Below are 22,118 nucleotides of genomic sequence, written 5' to 3'. Positions count from 1 at the left end.
CTGACGCTACGGCACTTTCCTTCAATGTGTCTGCACCCCTTCACTGCAGGCCAGCATTCTCACTCAAGCTTTCTCCTGCTTTGCATTTTAAAATATCAAAAAAACCCAACTGCAGAAAAAGTTTGGTTAACAGGCTGAGATTAGTTGATGGGGGAATGACTAAGCAGCGCTGTGATATTGGGACAATTTCAGTTCCTAGAGGAAACTAAGCTGAACGTGGTTTGGGCCTAGAGACCTTCCTGTCTAAGAGCTTGGTTTCTGCCAGGTCAGCTTTTTGCCAAGGTGTCTGGAACGTCTCCTTACTCATCCTCAGTTCTGTATCCAACCTAGATATCACCGCAGTATCCCTGAACTGCCATCTCTTGTAGCCTGTGTGGGCTTTGCCCTTACCCATTATTATTGGGATCTTTGGATCCGGTAAGATGGGAGAGGTGTCCTGCAGAGAGACTGTTTTGTAGGGCTGTCTGCAAACCAGCAGACATGGGCTGCTCAGCAAAGAGAGGTGAAGCTCCAGAGAAAAACACTTCTTGAAAATGTCCTGGAGGGAAGGTAAAAGTAGATCAAAAAGTAGATCACAGTATAAGTTTTTTGGATCACTTGTAAGATTAGGTAAGGTAGATAAAAATGGGGGCTGCGTGAGGCAACAATTTATCTAGATTGGTTCGTGTAATTAACTGCTGCTGTGCTTAGCAGAGCACCTGCACATCTGTGTGTTGTGATGCAGTTCGGCATTTAAGCAGGGTGAGGTCCTCTCCATGTGCTTGCAAGACACATTGCAGCACGTGTTGGTGTTTCAGTGTAGGTAAACTGTCTGGTTTGATACATCTTTCCTGCTTCTTTCTATTTCTTTTCCCTTTGAATTTTGCTTTCTAGAAGAACAAAAAACATTTTCATCCGATATTTTTTTATTTTGAGTGATGTTGCCTCACATACAGTAGCTCAGGGATCACTTTCCTTCCTGCCTGAAGGCTCTTTTGGTTTATACAAATCTCCTTTCCGATGTGTTTCCTTGCAGCATTTTCTACCCTTTCTCTTATGTGGAGATCTCTGCCTGTCAGGAGAAATCTGTCTCTCCCCTGCATAATCTATGACCTGCATATCTTGGCTTCTGTTCTGTCCATGCTTCTTAAGAAAACAAAAGGACTGTACAGTATGTATGCTGAAAGATTTCAAGCATGAAGTACAGACACACCAACATCTCTATCTCTAGAAGTAATTGTTCAGATGATCACCTGGTGCTGTCAGACACCTGTGTGCCAGGGCACATGGGGATCCCAGTCTCACACTGTGGATCAGAATTCCTTTTGCTTTGAAGCTGAGATCCCATCTACATGCTTCTGCAAGGTGGTGAATTGTATTGGTAGTAATAGGCTCTGTTCTCCATCAGGAGGATGAAAACCCATGAGATCCTACTGGTGGCATGTGCAATGCTGATTCTTTGCCTCAGCCATTTCTCAGCATGGGAACGACAGCCCAAAGTCTCCAGTGGTAGTTGGACCATCTCCTCTATCTCAGCCTATCCCCCAGTGCTGACCCCATGTATTTGATACTGGATATGAGGAGATGTGTCCTATTTATTAGAATTCTATTTATTTATTAGAACTCTAATTCTATGAACTCTACTCTGTAGGCTCTTCTCTGTTCTTTGAGGAATATTTAGTCTGTTTTTCTTTGGCATGAGCTCTGCTAGGAGCCATGGTGTCTAGGAAGTGTTCAGCACCATGTTGATTCTTGATGCCCCAAACTTATTCGTCTTCCAGGAAACCTTGCAGCAGCACTGGCTCAGGAAACAGTATCAGAAGAAAATGTCTGGAGACCCAGATCTTGGCTGGTTGGTCTTTGTGAATTTCTGCAGTCATCTCCCAAGGGATGATCGCATGTCATATTTACCCTCAGTCTACAACTCGTTCAAAACCTTTGGTTGGCCTTATCTTTCTCAAAGTCTTGGTTTCAGGGGCATCTTGTCAGTGGATGGGGAGGGGACCTTTTCCTATCCTGGAGCTGGCAGGTAAGTTGATGAAATGAATGTTGAAGGAGCAAGTCAGCTTCTCTTTCCAACTGACCTGGGAAGATGTTGCTGCTGAGTCTGGTCCTTACTGCACCACAGTGGACCTTGGAAAGCAAGGAACAAAGTCCTGTTGCAGCATCCATGCATTAGTGTGAATGCTTATTGCCTAAGTGCAGTCCAAGCAGGATGTGTCTTGATGAATGAAGTCCCATGGCACAAGGTATCTGTCAGTCCCTCTGTCAGCATCTATCTCAGGACCCTACAGATGTGACCTCTGTCTGGTCAGCTGTGTGACTGCCTGTTGAAGACCATCCTTTTTGGAGTCTCATCTCTAAACTTCTATTGAAGTTCTCCCCCTTGATGCAAGGGCTGGGACATATTATTTGCCAGCATCCTGCCTCCATTAGGCACCAGAGGACACTGCCAGTCTTTGGGCTGGAGTGAGAGGCAGTTCTCTGCCTTGGCTGCTGTACTGTATGAGATCAGCCTCTTGGCAAAGGCCTTCAGCAGATAATGCCAGGCATTTTGCTGTAAGGCTGAAATGAATGCCCCCTGCTGAAGGTTTCTGATTCTGTGGCATGCAGAGCAGCCTCTCTTCCCCCTTTCCTATTTTGTCTGAAAGGGGAATTCTCATCTCAAAGAATCCTGGCTGCCGAGGTGGGCCTCTGAGAGGTCAGGGAGCATCACCCTCCTCGTGCCTCATTGCATGAATTTGGAATATTCTTACAGGCTCTAGAAAGGGTTCAGTCACCCAGACACTACATAGCCTGGGTAATTTTTCCTGAGTTTTCTCCCTCCTTTTACTTGTTCCTGAGTTCCATCCATTTTAAATCAATCTCAGAACAGAAAGAATCCAATTTTGTCAGTTCGACTGCTATCCCACACCTCCCCCCAGCATCACTCTGAAGGCTCTTTGTTCCTGCCCCATGTGAGCCTTGTGTGAATTTCTTAGATGGACCTGAATGAGATGCTAACAACCATCACTAGGGCAGCTTGTGTGACTTCCTGGTAACCTCTTCAGTATTATATTTATCTTGTTTCTAAGCCAGGAAGATGGGAGTGATGAAAGCTGTACAGAAGCTTACTGTTATTTCTAGATTCAAACCAGGAGACTGTCTTTCCTAAGCTTTATACCTCTGCTACAAAAGCTTGAAGGCCAGTCTCTTTCTATGTTTAGATGATTGTAGGTTATTTTCTAAGGAGAGATCTGTGAGCCAGCTCTGCAGAACAGCAGAGAGTAAATGGCAGGCCACCTTTAAATTCCTGCTGAGTCAGTCCAGGTAGAGCTGGGCTAAAAGCTGAGACTCCTCTACCAGAGCACTAGCTGTGTCAGTAGCCTTGTGATTTCCAGCTGCAGGTTCTAGTCACCCTAAGAGCTGGCACAGGCGCTGCAGACTCGTGCTGAGGTCTTCTACGTGAGGAGCTTCACTCCTGTGTGGAGAGAGGTCAGAATAAATGTAGAAGACAGTGGGGTGCTAGAAACACATCTGTATGATGCATGGATGGGCTCATGAAACCAGCTGGCAAACCTCTACTGGGGGGAATTAAAGCCAGCAAAAATGGTAAGGCAGCAATGAGGGCTGAATGGGCTGGAGGCAGCTTTAAGGAGGTCCAGTCACCAATGAAAACCTGAAGGATGTATGAGACTAGGAGAAATGTTTCAGATGTGAATTTTCTAAACTACTGACACATTTTGTCTCAGGGTGGTAATAAGGAGAAAACACTCTATGCCCTCTGGCAGAGGAGGTATAGATTTCATAGCTTGGAGAGCAGTCAAAAGAGCTGAGAGAATGCTAAGGTAACGCTAGGAGAGGAGTCTGAGCCACTAAAAGTTGCAGTGACCAAATTGAACCAATGTCACAGCAAATGAGAAGGGAGGCAGCAGTTTTGGCTTACGCAAAAGACTGTACATCTGGGCAATGCGCAAAAGGAACTGGAAGCTCTCAGGACAGGAAGAAATGTGATTAACTGGCTTTTCTGAAGTTCACCATTGCATTGTAGAAATCCCAGCTCACCAGTGTAACCCATTGGTAAAGGAGGAATAAGAAAGTGTAAACATGAATTGGGGTTGCAAGCTGTGCTAAAAATCGTGTTACCTCTAGAGCTAATAGCAAAACAGTATGATCTGACATACATATTCGTTAAGGCATTGAAGGGTCTTTTATTTAATCCTGAATCATGGAAGAAAACACAGTGATTTATTTCTGAAGTACCTCTGCTTCATGTGAAAAGGAAAATTATGTTGTCATGGGAGACTTTGGCTGGGATTACTGAGGAATATGCTATGCCATGGGGAGCCTCTCATTAAGTTACAGACAATGGCATGTCCAAGTAAGGCAAGGATTTTAGGTGGCTTTATGATAGATGAAGACTGGGTTAGAATTGGTGGTTGCCAAAAGACAAGGGATTGACAAACAAATCAAGCCATTGCCCAGGACAAACATATTGTGATACAGAAGTGCATGATACTATATAGCCTTTTCTGAGGAATTCCTAAGGGGAGCATTAGGAAAGTTATTTAAATGGGAGACCCTTGGAAAGATGAGAGTTTTTCCAGTTATCCAAAAAGCAGTGATTTAGTAAACGTGAGAAGATAGCTTCCAGTAAGCCATTTCCCTGAGTAACTGGCCATGTGATAGTAGTACATCATAGAAAAAAATACTATTAGAAGCAATTTCTAAAAGACCTTAATAAAAAATAAAATCAGTTTTGTAACAACTGCAGTGGCTGTGTGTGAAGAAGGAGGAATACAGGGATGATTAAATAATTAAGATGTATAAAAAATAGTTATGCAAGTGGCTGATGATCTCAATAATAAATATTCATAGGTGGATCGCTAATGAGATTAACAAGTTGTTCAAGCTACATCTAAAGGAAAATCAATCCTAGCAGTAATATGAGCCATTTACTTGACTGTGATTTAAAAAAAAAAAAAAAAGAAGTACTTGTCAGCTGTGTCTGTTCTGTATTTGGAAAGAGCAGAATGTAGTCACAGGGGAATGATGAAGCACTTTCTGGGCCATTAGCAGGAGGATCCTTGATGGGACTGTCTCAGGGGAACACTCTTCATTTCCAGGCATGGGTGTCCCGGATTACTCTGCTACTGTGAGCAGGCCACAGCATGGGGGGATGCTTGGGGCAATGGAAGGAATGATCCTGGGAAAAAGCACAGCATTCTAGCTACTTTTTTTGCAAATGCTGTTTCACAAAGCACCCTGATCTTGTTGGTGATGGAAAAGTGCTGGCTGCTGAATCCACAGTTTGCCAATGTCAACTAGGTGAACTGGGGAAAAGTCCTTTATAAAAGACAGAGCAGACAGGTGAACAAATGATACAAGTGATGAGCCTGCCAACCCATATATGAAAACCAGGGAGAAATCAGTGGGCAGGAGATGGAAAATCAGGAAAGGGAGAACAGTCTGCACAGACATGGGGGGACGAGGAGCTGACAGCCGTCTTTTAGCATTTTTTTATACGTAGAGGTGATAGTCCAAGAGTCTAATAAAGGGTAAATGCCTGAATCAAAATGCTGAGATGTATTGAAATAGAATTTCATGATTTATTTTTTTTAATTGAGTTAAAGCATTGGCTTTGTTTAAGCTACGCTATAAATCTAAGAGCAAGAAATATTAGTGCGTGACCATATCTGGGGCAACAGGAGCTCTGGAAAGTCAGAGCAATCTTGGTGATTGCTCAGCCACACACTGAAGCCAGTGAGATCTTTACGAATCTTTATTTATGTGTTTATGCATTGGTGTCTTTTGTCCTTGTTTACATCAGATTTTGGAGCAGGGGGAGCAACAAGTCCTAACTCTGATTCCAGGCTGAGGAAAAATGCTTTGAGAGTGAAAAGTTCGATCTGTTTTGTTCCTCAGAGCAAGTGAAGGAAACTTATTGCTCACGAGGATTATGTAGATGGTCATTTAAGCAGGCTGAGAAAGTCATATGGGGACTACAAGGAGATGGGGCAGCTGGAGGCCACATGCATTCAGTGAGACTTTTGGGTGTGCTCAGCGTCCAGCACCAGCACTTAGCCCGATAACTACAATGTGGAGACTGCAAACTGCCTTTGGAGGGTTTGGCCAGTCTTTTCCAAATCCAGTTGCTCTTCAACACACAGCTTACCCTTATTGGCATCACATTGATGAATTCATCCAAAGGTGTACACAGGTCTCAGAGGCATGATTTCTTGCCATGGAAGCAGCACAGATACTCGCCCACTGATTCATCGCCAACCAGTTGCTGACTCTTTGTGCTGGCTTTCAGCTCTCTGACACAGAGAAATCAATGGTTATTGTTGGTTTCTGAACTCCTTGAAGATCCTTTCTGAAATCTACATCACATCTGTGAATTCCTACTCCTTGGTGTCGGGGCTGAGGTGTATGATGAATTACAAGAATTAACTCTTCATCCATTCTCTGCCCAAGACCATCTGAGACTGACACATGGCACTGAGAGACTGCTGCTCCTCATGGCACTGACACGTCCACAAGTCCCAACATTTAATCTGCAGTGGTGTCTCTGCCTCACCTCTGCTGGGAAAAAATCTCCTATCTGGGAATACCCCTATTGCTGACAGAAGCATTTCTTTTACTCTTCTACTGCGGTCTTCTTCATCTGATACCACTCCATCTGAGATGCATTTGAAAAAGATTTTAATAATATTTTTCCTTTGTCATATTGTGTTCTAAAAACCTGCCCTCTTAGTCTCTTTTAAATTTAATTTGCTACTGTTTACGAATTCTTCTATTTTCACTTGACCACAGCTATTGCTTTTTGAAGGGTGTCTATTCGAGTCTTATGCAGTAAAGTATAACGCATTACTTATTGTTTCTTCTAGGAGATGTACATATAATTGAAAATAATTTCCTCAAGAAGATGACACTGCTATAGTAAGATAATACACGGAGGTAAGTTAGCTGTCCTGCAGTAAGAGATTATCTTCAGCTCACAGAGCAAGCAACAAACAATTTGTTTCTGTGGTGTAGATGCAGTAAGACTGCCACAATGTGGGCAGGTTGGTTCTGCCAAAATGTCTGCTTTTGTGAGTGGCCATGTATGCAGTGCTGTTTGCATATTGTGACTTTGGGTTGTGAAGCTGTGCTTTGTGAAAGGCATCTGTTATAATGAGTTTGGAACACTGTCATTGGAGGTGTTTGTCTTGTACAAATGTCCAATACATGCCTCGCAGTCTTTTCTCTCTGAGCCCTGTATCTTCCTTGCACACACCATTTGGAGTGATGTGCTCAGCAAACGGTTTACTTTACAAGTAGACAGTATGTGTGGGTGTCCAACACTTTTTACTGTGCTTGTGTAGTGGCTGTTTTGTTCCGTTTTGGTGTGACGTTCCAGTAGCATTAGTTAGTTTGAATGTCTGCTCAAGATGGTTTTCACTACATAATGTTCTGCTTAAGGCTAAAGAAGCTGACATCTTGAGAAGGTCTGAGAACAACCCCAGCCATTTCTTAGGAGGCAATGCATGTACGGTAAGGTATGCAAATGCCGATGAGATTCTCTCTTGAAATTTGAAACTGCCAAAAAAGCAGTGCTTTTTCTATAAAAGCTTCATTCTGAATTTTCTCTGCCTTCAAAAAGACAGAAAGGTGCAGCTGAGCACCCCTGAATGTAGTTGGCTGCCACTCTGAGGTATGGTCCTTGTGCTGTGCCAGCACAGCCCCAAACAGCAGCCCAAGCTGCGTTGGGCGCTCGTAGAGTAGCATGGGATCTGGCTGACTGCAGCTGCTCTCACAGCTGGTTTGGCCTGGCAGGACAGCACCATTGCTTTCAGCTCTTCTGCAGGGCAGAGCCTCCTTATGCCAGCCGGAGGGCCTGTGCCCCCAGTGATCTTTTCTGCAAGTTTTCCTTCAAAATGTGCAAAGAGCAAATCCAGAACTTCTCTGCTGAGTCGAGAACTGCTACAGGGAGAAGAGTCAGCTGCAACAGCAGCACTCCCCTCTTTATCCCGGTGGCAAGCTTCCAGAATGATAGCATATATTTTTATTATTGTTAGATCAATTTTTAGAACAGGGCTGCAGCTCCTGGGCGGGGTGACGCAGCGGTGGCACAGCTCTGCTGCCCGTCTCCTTGCTGTGGTGCCATCTGCAGGTGCAGCGACTGGCTGCAAACTCGTCGGGACTCAGGGGAAGGTGCTCGGGGCTGATGGGGAGAGGGAGGGCACCGAGTCCCCAGAGGGCTGCGCAGCTTGTTTGGCCAAGCGCCCTCCCGCTGCTTCCACACCTGAGCTACCGCGCTGTTAGTTCTGCGGCTCCCTGCTTGTTCTGCCTCGCTGCCCCGCATCCTTCTTACAGGAACATCCGGCAAGAGTGTGAATGGGTTGGAACAGCGCTTTAATGAAAACAGAATGAACCGTTATACCCAAAACATTCACAGCAATTGTTTCTCAGAACAACGGGTACTCTGCCTCCACTCCCTGCCCCCCAGCTTGTATAAATTTGCCCCCCACTCCCACAGCAATTTGATAGGGCTTTGTTGATGAACAGCGTGAGTTCACTGCATTTTTCAGGCAGCTGTAGACTGCTCAGGAAACATAAGTCTTCCTAGATGAAAAAGGTGATTCTTTTAAATGTTCCTGCTTGCGGGCATCTGGTGTTTCTGCAGCCTCTCAGCACTTCCCTATCATCACACAAGGATCTCGCTGGCATGCACACAACTATGCAGGCAGCAGCACACAGGACAGCCATTCAAAGCACCAAGCAGAGCAATTATAGCCAGGATGGGACCCACACAGGGCGCTTTGTTAGCCTGGCAGGGCTGTAGGCTGCCTGCTGCACAGCAGCATCCCACCTGCTCAGCAGGGCTGCCCCTGGCCAGCCCCAGAGCAGCTGAAAGCTGAAGAGCAGCTGCAGTTGCACTCCAGAATTACCTAAAGCTCCTATCAGGACATTTAGAGGGCAAGCCAGGTATTGAGGCCATCCCAGAGCTAATGAGCTGTTCGTACTGTAAGTCCAGAGACAGGTTATGCAACCTATTTCCTCTGAGGAAAGCAACTCTGAGTCATCTCCCTCTAGCGCAGTGAATGTCTGGCTTTCACACCACACAGCTCTACCGTCAGAGAGAAGCAGCTCCAGAAGACTGTCCCATGTTTCTCACGTCTCGGCCATGGGGGAGCCTTCAGCCTCAGTCCTTGCCCCAGGTCAGACTGTGAAAGTAGCTGCAACCTGCCTCTTGCAGAGAGCAATGCTGCATCTCTGATGCAGCTCTCAGCCTCAGTAGTAATGAAAAAAAAGGAAGAGCCCAACGGTTTCGGTGGCAGTGAACTGCTTATCTACCCCTACCACTCATCAGCCAGGGTAGGCTCCAGGCCTGCAGCATGGCAGTGCTTGCAGCTCCTGGCAGAGGGCTGATCCTTGCAGAGATTTGCTGCTCAGGATCCTGACTACAGCTGCTACTCCTTCTGCAGTCAGGACCATGCTTAATTCTAGCCCCCACAGAACACAAGGCCTGAGGCAGCCATTTCTTCCAGGGTGATTTATTGTCAGCTGCGTAATTGAATAGTTCTCTTTGTAGCATCCCTAATAAGGAAGGGGAAATTAAAAAAATCCTGAGTTTTGTGCCATTTTGCCCAGTTAAAATGCAAAAATCACTCCTCAGCACTTTATTCTGCACACACCCATCAGACAAGAAAATCCAGAGCTGGAAGGTGGATGAAGAACTGCTGCTTTCCATTCCATCACACAGCAGTCTTCCAGTCACAGCCCTCCACACCTTTTGGCTCAAGGGTAGGAGTCCCTCCCTTGCCAGCAGGCATACCAGAGCTCCATGCACAGCAGCTTTGCAATCAGTGGAGCTGGGCACCTTCTGTTTTTATCAATCGTAGGTGCCAGGACAGCTCCATGCTTCTGCACAACCAGAGTTGTCCAAACAGAAGCACCTGATGCCAGGTCTCACAGCTTCAACATGCTGTCAGTAAAGCCACCAAGCATGAAACACTGCAGAGCACTGGCTGGAGTTGCTGGCCCAGCAATTACGGGCTAGCTGGGCCATCTTAAAGCATTTGATTAATTCCTTTTTGCTTCCCAATGACATACGAAGAAAGCACTTCAGATGGTGAACACTTTTATTGATGTAAGGTGGTACACAAACAGATCAGTTTCTATCAGCCTCTCCCACCTCCCCCAGGCTGAGGAAGAAATTGGAGGAGTGGGGGAGACAGAAGGGAACAGAACTGGCCTCTCACTGCAGGATGCAGAACTGAGCGGTGGTGAAGAGCAAGGGGCTCCAACAAAGGGTCCTGCTTCCCTAGGCAGCAGGGGGGCTGTGTGCCTGGCTCACTCCTTGGATGCCATGTGGACCATCAAGTCCACAACACGGTTGCTGTATCCAAACTCATTGTCATACCTGAGAAGGGAAACAGAAGTGCTGTCAGCGCTGACCCATTCCTCGTATCCCTTTTCATGTTACTACTCTTCCAGCCCCAGCCCATACAACTGAATGGAAGGCTTCCCATCCACTCCTTACAAAGTAGGCAGCATCTCATCTGCCCTCCATTACAGGAAAGCAGCAGCAGCCATTTCAGATACATCTCACTAGAGACTGTCACATGCTAGAGCCATCTGAACTCAGCAAGGAACTGTGTTGTCATGCACTGTCAGATGGTGCTGATGAAATGAAACAGCACAGAACTGCTCCAGAACTGCCAGTCTCTACCTCCCAGTTCCCCCCACATCCTGAGGCTGTGCATACCAGGAAACAAGCTTGACGAAATGGTCATTCAGTGCAATGCCAGCACCAGCATCAAAAGTGGAGGAATGGCTGTCACCATTGAAGTCACAGGAGACAACCTGGAACAGAGAGGCACTTTCAAGCACTCTTCCACCCAATAGATGGTAGCAGCCTGAATCACAAATCATCATCCCAGCAAGGCTGCCACCATCAGAAAAGTGAGGCAAGTAACACCTACACAGAAACTACTTACCTGGTCCTCTGTGTATCCTAGGATGCCCTTGAGGGGCCCATCAGCAGCAGCCTTCACTACCCTCTTGATGTCATCATATTTGGCCTGAAAAAAAAGCAGAAGATCGTCAAATCCCATCTCCAAGTGTCAGCTACAGCCTGGACGCAGGGAACCACGTAACTAAGCCATGCATATCAGGTGCTACTTTCAGCAAAAATAATTTTTCTATTAAACAAAGGGATGTAGAAGGGCAAAATTCCAGGTATGAAGAATTTAAGAGGCAAGCCTGAAGAGTTTTAAGCTTTTCCCACAACACTTACTGGTTTCTCCAGACGGCAAGTCAGGTCAACAACAGAGACATTGGGGGTTGGCACACGGAAAGCCATTCCAGTAAGCTTCCTAGAAAAAATAGGTCAGCAAGGAACAGCGTAAGCATCCCTCTACCAGCACTGTTCCACTACAAAAAATGTTTGAGCCAGTCAGGAGCCAGCACTGGCTCCTACCTCCTTCTGACACAGAAAGACAGACAATGCTCACCCATTGAGCTCAGGGATGACTTTCCCCACAGCCTTAGCAGCTCCAGTGGATGCTGGGATGATGTTCTGGGCAGCACCTCTGCCATCCCTCCACAACTTCCCAGAGGGGCCATCCACCGTCTTCTGTGTGGCTGTGATGGCATGGACAGTGGTCTGGGGAAAAAGAGCACCAAAGTAAGACATCAGTCATTTTCTCCAGAGAAAGCATCCACAGCACCCCCATCCTCCCAAGCCAAATGGAAGCACTGCATATGGATGCTTTTCTTCACATGAGGGACCTGGGGGCAGAGCATCTTCCTGAGCATCAAGCTCCAGACCTACCATAAGACCCTCCACAATGCCAAAGTTGTCATGGATGACCTTGGCCAAGGGTGCCAGGCAGTTGGTGGTGCACGAGGCATTGCTGGGGAAGAAAGAAGGCAAATCAGCCACATACAACACACGTATATACGTGCAATAAGACCTGGTGAAAATTCCAGGCCAGGGAGCATTCTTCTCCCTTACCTGACAATTTTCAGGGACTTGTCATATTTCTCATGGTTGACACCCATCACAAACATGGGAGCATCAGCTGAGGGAGCTGAGATGATAACGCGCTTAGCACCACCCTTCAGATGAGCCTGAAAAAAAAAAAATAAAAAAATAAAAATTAAATAACCCAGAATGCCCCAACAGTTGAGAAGCAATGCAAATCCTCAGGCCACCTTATCTTCTTTCCCATCTTGAAGATCTCTGCACATAAAGATGTGCCCCACAAAAATAAGCACCAGCAACCCTTTTCCCATGGGCCACAGTGGCCTACTTACACCAGCCTTCTCCATGGTGGTGAAGACACCAGTGGACTCCACAACATACTCAGCACCTGCATCTGCCCACTTGATGTTGCTGGGGTCACGCCTGAGGAGAGACAAAACCGTGACAGTTACTCTGGTGGGCACTTACTTTCATCCTCTGGAGCAGCAAGAGGAGAAAGCTACTCACTCCTGGAAGATACTGATGGCATGCCCATTAATCACAAGTTTCCCATTCTCAGCCTTAACAGTGCCCTTGAAGTGTCCATGTGTAGAATCATATTTGAACATGTAAACCTAGCAGGGAGAGAGGAAAGATCAGGCATTCTAGATGAAATGCTCCCATCACAATCTCAACTCTCCACCTTCTCAGTGACCTTGTCTAACTGCTGGTCTGTATTTTGCTCTAACCAGTCTCCAAGGTCTGCACCACTATGCCACGTTCCTGCTTCTTAACCTTCCTGCAAGCCTATGCCAGGTTTCCAAGGGGAGCAGAGCTGGGTGAGCCTCTGGCTCCGCAGAACCATTCTAGGCAAGATGCACATGGTGCCCAGAGGGGGCACTGCAAGACAACTCACCATGTAGTTCAGATCGATGAAGGGATCATTGATGGCCACCACTTGGACTTTGCCAGAAAGGATGGCAGCCCTGGTGACCAGGCGGCCAATACGGCCAAATCTGGGGAGAAACAGAGAGGTGGGTGAGGAGAAGCAGTGAGGAACACGCCCAGCTGGACATGGCTGAGCCTATTCACTGCTTTCTCCCAGAGCATCTGTGAATCACTGCCCAGAGGGAGTCCAAGAGCAGCGGCCAAAGGCCGAGGAGCCATGGTTAGTTAAAGATTAAGAGCGACCCCCGGCCAGGGCACCCACACCACAAAGGTCAGGCGCTAAATTTACTAAAGGCTCCGGGGATCTGGTTACTCCTCGGTGGGGTGGGAGAAGGTCACATTCCCGGGGCACCCGCAGACACACGATCCACCAGGCGACCTTTCCTCGGTTACCGGCTGGCCCCAGCCCACCGATGGGGCGCGGAGGAGCCCAGATGGGGCCGGGAGACCCTCCGATGGGGCACGCGGGAGGCGCCGGCGCTTCCGGGGTGACTCACCCCGACTCTGCGGGGAAGTGACTCAGCACCTCCACGCGGGGCCGTTACTCCCGGGTCGGTGCTGAGGGGGGTCTCTGTGCAACACCATCGGGATGCCCCCCCCGCCCTTCAGGCGACCTTGCCCTCCCCCCCCACGGGCACGTACATCTCCACGACCCCGCCCCACCCGGCGCCTCCCGGCTCGGCTCCGCACTCACCCGTTGACTCCGACTTTCACCATCTCGCCTTTATAGTGTTCCTGCGGGGAGAGACCGACGGTGAGACGTGAGGCGCCGCACGCAGACCGCCAGTCCGGTAATGTCCTCCCACCGCGCACTGCGGAGCGCTGGGAACCGCCCCCCAACCCGCCACCCCTTCCCTCATCCCCATCGAGCTCTCTTCCCCGCAGTCCTCCCCTTCTCCCCCACCCCCACCGCCTCCATCTTTTGCCGCCCGCCCCCGCCTTTGTGCCCCGGGCACCACGCGGCCCTGCGCAGAGACCCCCTCCCCCCGGTCCTACAGCCCCAACCCTACGGAGGGGTGCAGGCAGACAGGCGGGAAGGTGAGATGAGGGTGGGGGACTTCTCCCCCATGCCCCCCCCTCCACCCGTTACCTGCTGCACGTCAACGGCCCCAGCGCGCAGTGAGAAGGTGGCGCAGTGCCGCGCCGCCGCCCTTTATAGACACGGAGGCAGCTCCCCGAGCCCCGCCCAGCTGGGCCGGCGTCGAATGGCAGCGCGGAGGCCGGGCCGGGGCTACGTGCGCGCACGGTGCAGGCGAGGCGGCCCCCCCCCCCCTCCTCTACCCCTCCCCCCTCGCAACAAAGGGCGGCCGTTGGGCCGAGGGTGGGCTTGGGGAAGGGGGGTTGATGCCGTACAACGGTGCCTGTGCGGGGTGGGGGCGGCGAGGGGTGCCCCGGGGCCGGGGGGTGCGGAGTTGCGTGCGAGACGAAGCCCCACGTGGGGCCGTGGTGTCCCCGGGTGAGGCTGGGGCGATGCGGCTGCAGCACGCGATGCGGTACGGCGGGTGCAGGCTGCGCCGCTGCGGATACCCATAGAGCGATGCGCGGCCGTGGGAGCAACAGAGCGCCGTGCGAGGCTGCGGCCTGCCCGCTCGCCTTCCTCAGCCCTCACACGTGCTGGCCGCGCACCCCGAGCTGGTGGGGTGCGCTGGGTCCCACATCCATCCCCCGCGCCGTGATACCGGCGGCATAGGGCCGCCCGCCGGCCCCGCTCTGAGGCTCCCCGCCCGGCCCAGCAAGGCCGTGCGGAGCAGCGTGAGGACCATGCTAATGAGAAACCGCAGCATCCCGCTGCTCTTGGGACGTGACGGCGGATATCCTCCCGTCGCCTCGAGCTGCTGTCGTGCCGCTCCCGCCTCGGCACGCCTGCGCCTGACAGCCGGGCCTGGTGTGTGGGGAAGGAGGGGTCCCCGCGTGCTACTGCTGGGCCTCCCGGCTTGGTGCTATCCGCCGCGGGGCAGCGGGGCTCCTGCGACCTAAACCGAGGAGCCGCGGGATGGAGCCGTCCTGGTTTGAAAGCCTCCATCCCGTGGGATGGAACGGGTACCTGGAGCCGGGTGCCCGGCAGGAGGAAGGTGCGGGAGGGGAACGTGGAGGAGTGAGGCGGGCTCCCGTTTCGACTCCGGCTCCAAAGGCGGGACGGAGGATACCGGGAGGGAAGGGGGGGAGGGGGTCCGAGCGAGGGGTCACGCAGCTCCCGTAACCCAACTCTCCTTCTATAGCTGTTATTCCCGGTGCACCGAGGGGCAATGGCTAAGTTTAGCCCCAGCCTGAGGTTACGACCTTTTCTTAAAGGCCAGGGGAGGCGGCAGTGCGGCCCTGTCGGGCGGCCGGGGGTGCGATCCCGGGGCTGGGGGAGCCCCCGCTCGTCGCGGGGTCAGGGCTGGCAGGGCGCGCGGAGGCCCTCTGTTTGCTCGGCAAACACGGCAGCGGCCGAGGGGCAGAGCGTGGCAGAACGAGACAACGCGGCGGCCCCGAGGCCGCGATCGATGCGTCGGCCGCCCATCCTCCCCCGCTCCTCCTCCGCAACGCCGGGCCCCGCACGCGCGTGCGGCCCGGCCCACCCGGAATGGCGGCGGCACCCAAAATGGCCCCGCGCGTGGGGGCCGCGCCGTGCCGCGGACTTTGCCGCCATCTCCCGGCGGGTGCGGTGAGGGTCGCGCGCCCCAGCAGCCCTTCAGCGCTGCGGGCGCCTCTGGCGCGAGCTCCGACACGAAGGTTCACACGGCTCAGTTTAATTCGCGAATCCTCGGCGTGGCGCGGCTCCCCGCCCTGCCCTCGGGGCTCCCGCTGCTGCCTGCTCCATCCCGTCCTGTCCCGAGCTGGGTCTCGTCCCGGGCCGGCTCTCCATACGCCTGGTCTCTGCCTGCGAACAAGCAAGGCCGGTGAGCCGCCCGGGCCGGCCTCCTGCCGCCCTCGCTCCGAGTGCTCCCTGCCATCTGTGCCCTGGTGCCTGCCCGCTTTACTGGGCCCTCGCTGCTGGCCCCCTCACCTCCAGTCTCTCCAGGCTAACAGCCCAACCCGCTGAAGGCCCCAATGCGGTCCATTTTCAGCCCAAAGCAGCCCCGGGGCATGGCCTTCCAGGCCCAGTCTCCAGAGAGAGCTCTCTTGCGACTGGTGAGGGCCTTGCGCCAGAGCAGGGGATGCACAGCTCGGGCCCCGGACAGGAGGAGCGGCAGTGGGGGGGAGAGCAGCTGTGGCTCAGAGCTGGACCCCTCTTTCGTGTCCTCCTCGGCCGGCATGGATTCGGAGTCCGAGGGCAGCAGATGGGAAAGGAGCACCTGAGACATAGGGATAAATGGAGGAGATGGGTGAGGGTGGATTGCCCATGCTCCCGTACCCCAGCCCACTGTCCCACTCTCCCTCTCCTTCCCTCAGACTTGGGCAAGACATAAAATGGTGCCTGTGCAGAAGGCCCCATGTCTGTGACCTTGCATCCAGACCAAGGACACTGAAGGAAGGCTGGGCCTGCAGCTACCCAGCCTTAGCTGATTTTGCTGCCCAAAGAACAGGAAGGAATGCTGTGGGTATTACTGCCTCTGTTCCTTGCCTTGCTGCTATCAGATAGTTCTCTCCATACTTGGAAAATAATGGAGGCATCAGCCCTTGTTCCTGGTGAAGCTGAGTTCTGTGCGCTTCAGAGTGTTTTGCCATGTTTCTTTTTTTCCAGAGGGCAATCTCACAGAGGAACCATTACCATAAAGCAGTCAAGTATCATAATGGGCCTAAGGAAGGCAGGCTCCCCATCTGCTGGGAAGTCTCCATACTTTCTGTGCAGGCAGGCATGCTCTAATTTAATTACACGGCTCCATCACATGGCATCCTCCAGCGGCAGGGAGATGGCTCAGCAGGTACCCTGGGGGCACACTACTGCTGCCCATGGCAGCAGCCTGCAGTGGCTATTCCACGCCTGTGGATGCTTGCTATGGCTGAGGATGCCTTTATACAATTTAGCTCGGTCCTCTCCAGCAGTGAGTTAATAGAAGCAGACACAGGCATCTTCAGAGAGGAGTGAAAGTGTCTCCATGGTGAGTCATAGCAGAGTCAGTCCTGCGTTTCTACTTCGCATCCTAGCTGCTTCCCTGTAGCTTTCTTTTTGGACAGAGTAGCTGATGTGTAGGCAGTGCTGGGGCTTGGGTTAGGGCTTGAGGACAAGGAAGCTGGGTTGATTTAAAAGCCATAAATATTGTTTCTGCAGTTGATGAAGTTAAAAGATTTAACAAAGATTTAACAAAACAAAGAAGCCCTTTGCCCTGCAGAGGACGGGACTGTAACTTTAGGAGGCTATTGCCAGAGGACTCAATAAGATAGGACTGTTCTCCTTGCAGCCAGAAGCCTCTGAAGAGACCCACAGCCAGGAGCACTCACTAAAAGGCTGCTGCCTGACCCCTGCCTTGAAATGTTGGCAACTCCCCAAGGAGCCGGCTTGTAAAGACACAGTCAGCCTAGAGCTGAGGCTGTTGGACTGAAAGGGAGGGAGCAGCCCTTGGGAGCTGGGATGTTGGGTTACCACTCACGCCATGTTCAAACACAACCTCCCCAGATTGCCCCTGCCACTCCCAAAACTTCCTTCAGCTCCATCCCAGTCCCTCCTACCTGGAGTCTTTGTCCTGATGAGGACATCGCTTGTACGCTGGCAGAGAGCAGAACTAGAAGGAGGAAAAGCGAGCAGGGCCACGCAGGGAGCCCCAGCATCTTCTCTTTATTCAGGGGCTTATGGGAGGTGAGACAGAATCTGTAGCCTCTGTGAGCGCCGTCCCCTCTTTGCCTTTATAGTGTTGGTTCTGGCAGGCACCTGCCCCCCAGCTCTGCTGCATGCCCCCCTGGAGCTCCTTAACCTTTCAGCCCTTTTGTCTGTGGTGATATATTTCAGGGTGAGCTCAGTGAGACCCCTTCCTCTAAAGGAAAAAGACACAAAAGTGTTTGCTGAGTGTCTGGGAAGACAAATGTAAGCCAAGCTGCTGCTGGCTGGGGCCTGGAGGTGTCTGTCAGGATCAGTATGAGACTTCAAGACACATCCAGAAACGGTACTGGAGACTGCGGTATGCAGTGACACTGACATTCTCTTGGGCAGAGTGCTGTTAATGTTATTGCTCTAACCATAGTGAGCATGAGCTGCAGCTCAGCTGGCGATAGTCTCAGTGCTGACTGCAGTGAGCTGTCACAAATCTGGTGCTGTGACAGTATAGGCTCTGTTTTTTAACACCTATGTTTTGATGAGCTGCTTGGCCAGGGGACGTGGAGCTCTTGCTGCAGTAGATGTACGGATTTTTGTGTTAACTCTGGGATCTGTGGCAGTGATAGGAGCATGGATCTAAGCACACGTGGGCACACAGCTTGCATACTGGTTGTCCTGAGTCATAGCTCAGTGTGCACCATCTGTGGGGCTGGGCTGAGTTTCCAGAGGAACCAGCACAGAAAAGCACTTGTCGAGGCTGAACTTGCACTTTCTCAAGCTCAGGTGCACAATGGGAGTAGGATGGTGAGGAGCAGACTCCTGCCTCTTAAATCTTCAGGCTGTTAGCTCCCCCCCTTTGTTTACCTCTCCCATTTTACTGTAGTTTCTCACCAGCTGAACAACGCAATGAGGTCACTGTTTGAAACCAGAGCGCAGAAGTCAGCCTGGATGTGAAGACAGAAACTAATCAGGCAAGTTTGCTGAGGGAAAGAAAGGGGAGACTGTACCCCGTTTCAGGAGCAGTTGGGTGTGCAGGGGAGGTGTAATAAAACCTTGAAATTCCCTTTCTTCAGTATCACTGAATGCAGCAATTGAGATGAAAGTTGACAGTGTTCTGCTGTCTACTATTTATCCTATTTACTTGGGCTTTTTTTAATTTTAATTTTAGTTTTAATTTTAATTTTAATTTTTTTAGAAGAGGAAAATGAGTCTTTTGCAGTGATAACAAAAATCACAGTTCAGCTACTTGCCCTGTCTTCCTTTCCGTCCTTCACAGGCATTTTCCACTTGATATACAGACCCGTGGTTCCCTTTCTTCTCAGCCCAACAAAACAGAAAGCATAATGAGCCATTTTACACCAATCCTGTGAAATCTGAGTGTAGAATTTGCATCTGGAGCACTGAGGTTGGAAGCAGGTGAGATTTTGCCCAGGTAAGACAAGGTGTGGGGTCACATCCAGGTATGCACCCCTTGATATCTGTGACCCGTGGATGGTACTACCCAGGCCCCTTGCTAATGGGGAGACATTTCATGGGGAACAAGATTATCATAGTACCATAGAATCAAGGTTGGAAAAGACTTCTAAGATCACACACTCATAGAATCACAGAATGGCCTGTGTTGAAAAGGACCACAATGGTCATCTGGTTTCAACCCCCCTGCTATGTGCAGGGTCACCAACCAGCAGACCAGGCTGCCCAGAGCCACATCCAGCCTGGCCTTGAATGCCTCCAGGGATGGGGCATCCACAGCCTCCTTGGGCAACCTGTTCCAGTGTGTCACCACCTTCTGTGTGAAAAACTTCCTCCTAATATCTAACCTAAACCTCCGTCTGTCTCAGTTTAAAACCATTCCCCCTTGTCCTATCACTTGTTAGCAGCCGCTCCCCTTCCTGTTCATACACTCCCTTCAAGTACTGGAAGGCCACAGTGAGGTCTCCCCTAAGCTTTCTCTTCTCCACGTCCTTCCTGTACTGGGGGCTCCAGGCCTGGACACACTACTGCAGATGGGGCCTCACATCTGCAGATGGGGAGACAATCACCTTCCTGTCCTGCTGGCCATTCCTCTTGTAATGCAGCCCAGAACACAGCTGGCCTCCCGGGCTGCAGTCACACACTGCTGGCTGATGTCCAGCTTCTCATCTTCCAGGACCCCCAAGTCCTTCTCCGCCGGGCTGCTCTCAAGGAGTTCTTCGCCCAGTTTGTATAAATACCTGGGATTGCCTCGACCCAACTACAGCACCCTGCACTTGGCCTTACTGAACCTCATTAAGTTTTCATGGGCCCAATTTTCCCGCCTGCCCAGGACCCTCTGGATGGCTTCCCTTTCTTCCAATGTGTCTACTGCACCATTCAGCAAAGATCATCCAATCCAACTGTCCATCTATCATCAGTATTTCCCACTAAACTATGGCCTTCAGTACAACATCTAAATGTTTCTTGTACACTTACAGAGACGGTAGTGCCCCTCAGGGGTGGCAGCTCGTTGCAGCACCTGACCACTCACTGAGAGAAGAAGCATTTCCTAATGTCCAGTGTGAATCTCCCCTGGTGCAACTTGAGGCCATTCCATCTAGTCCTATTACTAGTTACATGGGAGAAAAGGCCAGCCCCCAACTCACCACAACCTCCCTTCAGGTAGCTGTAGAGAGCCTTCTCTTCTCTGGATGGAACATTCCCAGTTCCCTTAGCCATTCCCCATAAGACTTGTGCTTTACTGACCTTCTCTGGACACACTCCAGGGCCTTGATGTCTTTCTTGCAGTGAGGGGCCCAGAACTGAACACAATAGTTGAGGTACAGCCTCACCAGGGTTGAGTACAGAGGGAATTTCCACATCAACCTTTTAAACCATAGGTGAGTGGTAGAGAATCAGGATGTGCTGCTTATGTGGGCATTCAGAGTACTGGCGTGGTGCACCCGATATACACACATGGCCCCTCCACGTGCCAGACCTTTGCAGTGAGGAGATGTGAAAGTTTCAGAGGGGTGGGAAAAAGGGGAGGGAGAAACTGGGAAGTGCACGTGTATTCATCCCACATTTCAATCTCTGAGGATATCGGTTCTGTACTTCTTATTCACATCTTACCATCTCAAAGCAGCTGAGGCAGTCTGCTAGAGCTTTCATGCTGCTATTAAGACTGCCATGGGCAGACTCATTTCACATTGAATGCAACAGTTCAATCGACCCTTTCCTTAGTCAAAGGTAAGAAAAGAAAAAACAATAAATGACAATGCTTTGTTTCTGATACAAAATGTAGCAGAACACTGGTCTTTAACATGGTAGCCCCCATGATGCGGGAATGCCAGAAATGCTTGCAGCTGCTCTAAACGGTAGCCCAGCTGCATGCACACCGAGCTCTGCAGGGATGGAACTCCCAGCTGACTGGTTCTATACCATGCAAGAAACTTATGAAACTGTAGAAAATTTGGAAAATTTTGCAAGTCCTACAAAACCTGGATAAATTTGCAGGCATGGCCCAACTCTGCAATCCAGATCTTTGCTGAGAGTGCAGTAGAACTGAATAGTTACTCTGTCATGTCCTGGCAACGACTGAGAAGTAAAAAGGCTCTGGCAGGCGATGAGTCCCTGATCGCCCCAGTTTTTGCAGCCTGAAATAGGTTATTGTCCTTTCCTCTCTGGTGCTAACAAGCTGCCTCTGTAAAAACCCTTTTCCTTCTGATGCTGGGACGCTGATTCCAGAGCTTGCAAGACCATTAGAAAAATAGTCTCCTGCTGAATTGCAATCAGTCTTTTACAAGCAAATGGAAAGGAGCCGGACAGAGGGTGGGAGGACTATGAACTGGATGAAGTACTCTGTGGGTACCCCTTGGCAATGCAGAAGGCTTGGGGCTGCTGCAGGCTCCAAGGAATAACCAATGTTCATGTCATTTCAGTTAGGACCATGGGTAGGAACATGGAGCCAGCTATGGAAGGGAGCCCCTTGGGGAACACATTGCACTGACCATCATGCTAGTGTCTCCCTCACTGCAATATAATCAACATATTATCTCGTTCTCATGCTTGCATTTATTGTACAAGCTTGCAGTGCCCTGAGCTTGGGAGCCCATAGATGCTCTTTCTGTGAGTGGGTCGTGGTGGAGCAGTCATGTACACTATGCATAACTGTTGTCATTTACCGTTAATACTGTAGCTGCTTTCCTGTTGCTTGTAGACTTTACTGATTTTAAGTGAAGGTAGGAGAGTAGGAAGTAATGCTGTAGCTTTCTGACCTTCATAGTTCATGCAATTGTTCTGTTCTCACAGGTGTGCTGGATTTGCGTGTGGGAGGGGTATATTGGTATCTGCCTCTATGACACAGCAGCAGCTGCAAGGAGACTTAATTTACACATCTCATCCCCATAAATACAGCTGTCAGCCTGTGATTTCCCCATCTGGTCATTTCTACAAGCTGCTAATGTGTTTACGTCCATCAGCATAAAAACACATTCCCAGGCTACTGCAAAGCTACGCAATTTCTAACGCTTCCTTTATATAGGGATCAAAATAAACTACTGCAGTCTTTTGTCGCTACTTACTGTTATAACCAGACCAGAGAACCAAGCAGCAGGCTCTCCTCGCTGG

General features: G+C 50.5%; 2 protein-coding genes across 2 annotated transcripts; both read right to left on the bottom strand.

Moving 5' to 3' along the window:
- Positions 1-10,067: 10,067 nt before the first annotated feature.
- GAPDH (glyceraldehyde-3-phosphate dehydrogenase) lies at positions 10,068-14,043 on the bottom strand. The gene is made up of 12 exons (XM_052701668.1): positions 13,950-14,043; positions 13,554-13,594; positions 12,828-12,927; positions 12,440-12,546; positions 12,265-12,355; positions 11,963-12,078; positions 11,780-11,861; positions 11,460-11,611; positions 11,243-11,321; positions 10,944-11,027; positions 10,712-10,809; positions 10,068-10,366 (listed from the first exon to the last, which is right to left on the bottom strand). The coding sequence occupies exons 2-12, from the start codon at positions 13,574-13,576 to the stop codon at positions 10,297-10,299; spliced, it is 1,002 nt and encodes a 333-aa protein (XP_052557628.1). The 5' UTR covers positions 13,577-13,594; positions 13,950-14,043; the 3' UTR covers positions 10,068-10,296.
- A 1,526-nt stretch (positions 14,044-15,569) lies between these two features.
- LOC128089854 (C-type natriuretic peptide 2-like) lies at positions 15,570-17,551 on the bottom strand. Its single transcript, XM_052701664.1, has 3 exons — positions 17,453-17,551; positions 15,849-16,137; positions 15,570-15,722 (listed from the first exon to the last, which is right to left on the bottom strand). Exons 1-2 carry the CDS (start codon positions 17,549-17,551, stop codon positions 15,865-15,867), a joined length of 372 nt encoding a protein of 123 aa, XP_052557624.1. The 3' UTR covers positions 15,570-15,722; positions 15,849-15,864.
- Between the last annotated feature and the right edge of the window lie 4,567 nt (positions 17,552-22,118).

This window comes from Tympanuchus pallidicinctus, unplaced genomic scaffold (genome assembly GCF_026119805.1).
Source record: "Tympanuchus pallidicinctus isolate F22 unplaced genomic scaffold, pur_lepc_1.0 scaffold40, whole genome shotgun sequence".
Lineage (NCBI taxonomy): Eukaryota > Metazoa > Chordata > Aves > Galliformes > Phasianidae > Tympanuchus > Tympanuchus pallidicinctus.
This window is presented reverse-complemented; position numbering and strand designations above follow the sequence as displayed.